The sequence below is a fragment of the Urtica dioica genome, chromosome 6 (genome assembly GCF_054948205.1).
Source record: "Urtica dioica subsp. dioica isolate 48M chromosome 6, U.dioica_male_clone48M_v1_H2, whole genome shotgun sequence".
Classification (NCBI taxonomy): Eukaryota; Viridiplantae; Streptophyta; class Magnoliopsida; order Rosales; family Urticaceae; genus Urtica; species Urtica dioica.
In genome coordinates this window covers 6,129,174-6,132,440 of record NC_142761.1, presented here as the reverse complement: position 1 = coordinate 6,132,440, position 3,267 = coordinate 6,129,174, and the positions used below count along the sequence as shown (strand labels likewise).

At 53.6% G+C, this 3,267-nt stretch overlaps 1 protein-coding gene across 1 annotated transcript; it reads left to right on the top strand.

Annotated features, from left to right (window-relative positions):
• The first annotated feature begins 733 nt into the window (after window positions 1–733).
• LOC149393142 (uncharacterized) lies at window positions 734–2,498 on the top strand. The gene is made up of 2 exons (XM_089617918.1): window positions 734–1,164; window positions 1,427–2,498. The coding sequence occupies exons 1-2, from the start codon at window positions 734–736 to the stop codon at window positions 2,496–2,498; spliced, it is 1,503 nt and encodes a 500-aa protein (XP_089474044.1).
• The last annotated feature ends 769 nt before the right edge of the window (window positions 2,499–3,267 follow it).

The following is a 3,267-nucleotide window of genomic DNA, read 5'->3' as shown; positions in this document are numbered from 1 at the left end:
GGAACGAGGTCACGGCGAGATTCGACGAGATCCAACGCGCTTCAGACGAGAAATTTGCTCAACTCACAAAGCTTGTGGAGCGAGTTCTCCAGACCGCGCAAACCAGTTCGCCGGAGACGGAGGCTGGCGGCCGAGTCGCGCCAGAGCGTCCAGATGCACGAGCGAAGGCGGTGGTGATCGGAGACGGAGTAGATCTGCAGAATCGTGTGACCTCGTCGACTGTGAACCCGACATCCGGCGCGATTCTCAGACCTAGATCTAAGAGTCGCGAGGAGGACGACTTGAGAGCACGCGACGGAGGTGTTTGGCCGAGTGACCAGCGCGCGACGGCCGGAGGGAATTTCACTGCCGGAGGAGAATGGGGAGCGCGCGATGGAGCTGTGTGGGCGAGCGATCCGCGCGCGATGGCTGAAGGAAATCAGGGAGCGCGCGAGGGAGCTGTATGGGCAGGCGAACCGCGCGTGACGGCCGGAGGAGATCTAGGGTTTAGAGGACTTGCTCCGGCAATGAAAGAAGTTTGGAATGATGATCGGCTCCACCGTGCTCATATCCAAGGCGTTCCAGGACCGGGTAGGGGTCAAGAACATCCAAATGAAGGTCCGCGAGCGGAGAATCAGTGGAGACGGGCAACGAGAGACGGTCACGGACCCGTTGGACCATGGCCACGCGACGAGAGAGATGAGGAATACCGATGGGGTGAGGAAATTCCTCCGGCGATTTCCTCACTCCGGCGATGAACCAACGCCACGGTGCGAACTACAGAAGGTATGGCAATCATCCACCACGAACGAGAGGTGAGTTTCGAACTCGACGCGTGGAATTACCAATTTTTTATGGACCGAATCCCGATGTTTGGGTGTCCAAAGTCGAGCGTTATTTCGATTACTATATTCTCGCTAACGAAGAGAAGATTGAACATGTCGTGTGGGCGTTCGAAGGGTACGCGTATAATTGGTACCGTTGGGAGAACAAGACGCGAAGATTTGGCTCGTGGGAAGATATGAAGCTTCGGCTTCTACGACATTTCCGAACGGTTTTCGGAGGATCGTTACACGAGCAATGGAGTGCGCTTGTGCAAGAGACGAGCGTAGCCGAATACACTCGACGGTTCATGGAATTGTCGGAACCCTTGGACCCGATTCCTGACGCGTTCGCAATGGGCAAGTACTTAGAAGGGCTCAAGGAGGATATCAAACTCGAGTTACGTTGCTTCAAGCCTACGAGTTTGGGACGAGCAATGGAGCTAGCCCAACTACTCGACAACAAGAACCGAGCCCGGGGATACCGCGGCCATGGACAAGGGAGTCAATCACGACCGCCGTGGAATGCCCGACCGATCATTCTGGCGACCGAGGGCATGAAAGCTAACCGCAACCCGGGAAACGGAGGGACATAAGGCCATCGTGGTGGTAATGAAACCCTGAAGGTTGACGGAAGCCGAGGTACAAAAGAAACGAGAGAAGGGACTTTGCTACCGACGTGACGAGAAATGGAATCCGGGCCATAGGTGTAAACGCAAAGAGTTGAGTGTTCTTTTGGTTGGGGAGATCGATGAGGATAGCGCCGATCTCATCTTGGGGATCCAATGGTTGGAAACACTTGGATTCCTGAACACAAATTGGAAAACTCAAGTCACGAAGTTCATGGTGGGGAAAGAGCGAGTTACGTTGAAAGGCGATCCCTCGCTCGGTCGGTCGCTCGTGTCCTTGAAGTGCATGATGAAGACGATTAGGAAAGTAGGATCCGGGTTTTCGATAGAGCTCAACCACTTGTCAAATTCTCTAGAGGCATACAAGGGGACCGAAACACCGGCCATGTTGAAAGAGTTTCAAGATGTGTTCGAGATGCCGAAAACTTTACCACCCAGGCGTAATCATGAGCATTCGATCGTGCTCCACGAAGGAAGCGCTCCGGTGAGCGTACGACCGTATCGTTACCCACATGAGCAAAAGGACGAGATGGTCCGGCTCGTGTCGGAGATGCTCGCCGCCGGGGTGATTCGAGTGAGCAAAAGTCCGTTCGCAAGTCCGGTCCTTTTGGTGAAGAAGAAGGACGGTTCATGGAGGTTTTGCATCGATTACCGTGCACTCAACAAAATAACGGTGCCGCACAAGTACCCGATACCGGTTATCGACAAGCTTTTGGATGAGCTCCACGGCACCAAGGTGTTCTCGAAGCTAGATCTCAAGTCTGGATACCACCAAATCCGGATGAAAGAGGAAGATGTGCCGAAGACGGCGTTCCGAACCCACGACGGGCACTACGAGTTCCTAGTGATGCCTTTCGGCCTCACCAACGCCCCGACAACGTTTCAATCCCTCATGAACGACCTCTTCCCACCGTATTTGAGGAAATTCGTCTTGGTCTTCTTCGACGATATATTGGTGTATAGTCCGAGTCCGGAGGCGCACCGAGAGCACTTGGCCACCGCGCTACGAGTGTTACGCGAGAACAAGCTCTACGCGAACCGGGGAAAGTGCGAGTTCGAGAAAGATTAAGTAGCGTATCTCGGTCATATCGTCACCGGCGACGGGGTCGAAGCCGATCCGGAAAAGATTCGAGCCATGGTAGAATGGCCAGAGCCGAGAACCGTGAAAGACTTGAGGGGATTTCTTGGTCTCACCGGCTATTATCGAAAGTTCGTAGAGGGGTATGCTCGGATTGCATGGCCACTTACCGAGCAATTGAAGAAAAACGCATTTCGGTGGACGGACGAAGCGGATTCGGCATTTGAAGCTCTTAAGATGGCCATGACACGGGTTCCAGTCCTCGCTCTCCCCGACTTCTCGGAAGACTTCATGGTTGATACGGACGCGTCCGGCTTCGGGCTAAAGGCGGTTCTACTCCAACACGACCGTCCCATTGCATTCCTTAGCCAAACACTCGGGGTCAAAGCTCGTTTGAAATCTATCTACGAGAAAGAGTTGATGGTCATCGTGTTCGCCGTGACGAAGTGGCTACCGTATCTCCTCGGCCGAAAATTCACCGTTCGCACCGATCAACAAAGTCTCAAGTTTCTTCTTGAGCAACGGGTGGTCGGAGCCGAGTACCAAAATTGGGTACGGAAATTGATGGGTTTTACCTTCGACGTAAAATACCGCACCGGAGCAAGCAATCAAGTGGCCGATGCTCTTTCATGGGTTTCGGGTGGAGTCAAAATACAAGCCATAAAGGTTCCAGTGTCGACTCATTGAGAGGACCTAAAGAAGGAATTGGACTTGGATGAGTTCCTATGTCACCTTAAGCAAGCCGTAGCGACCGGAGAAG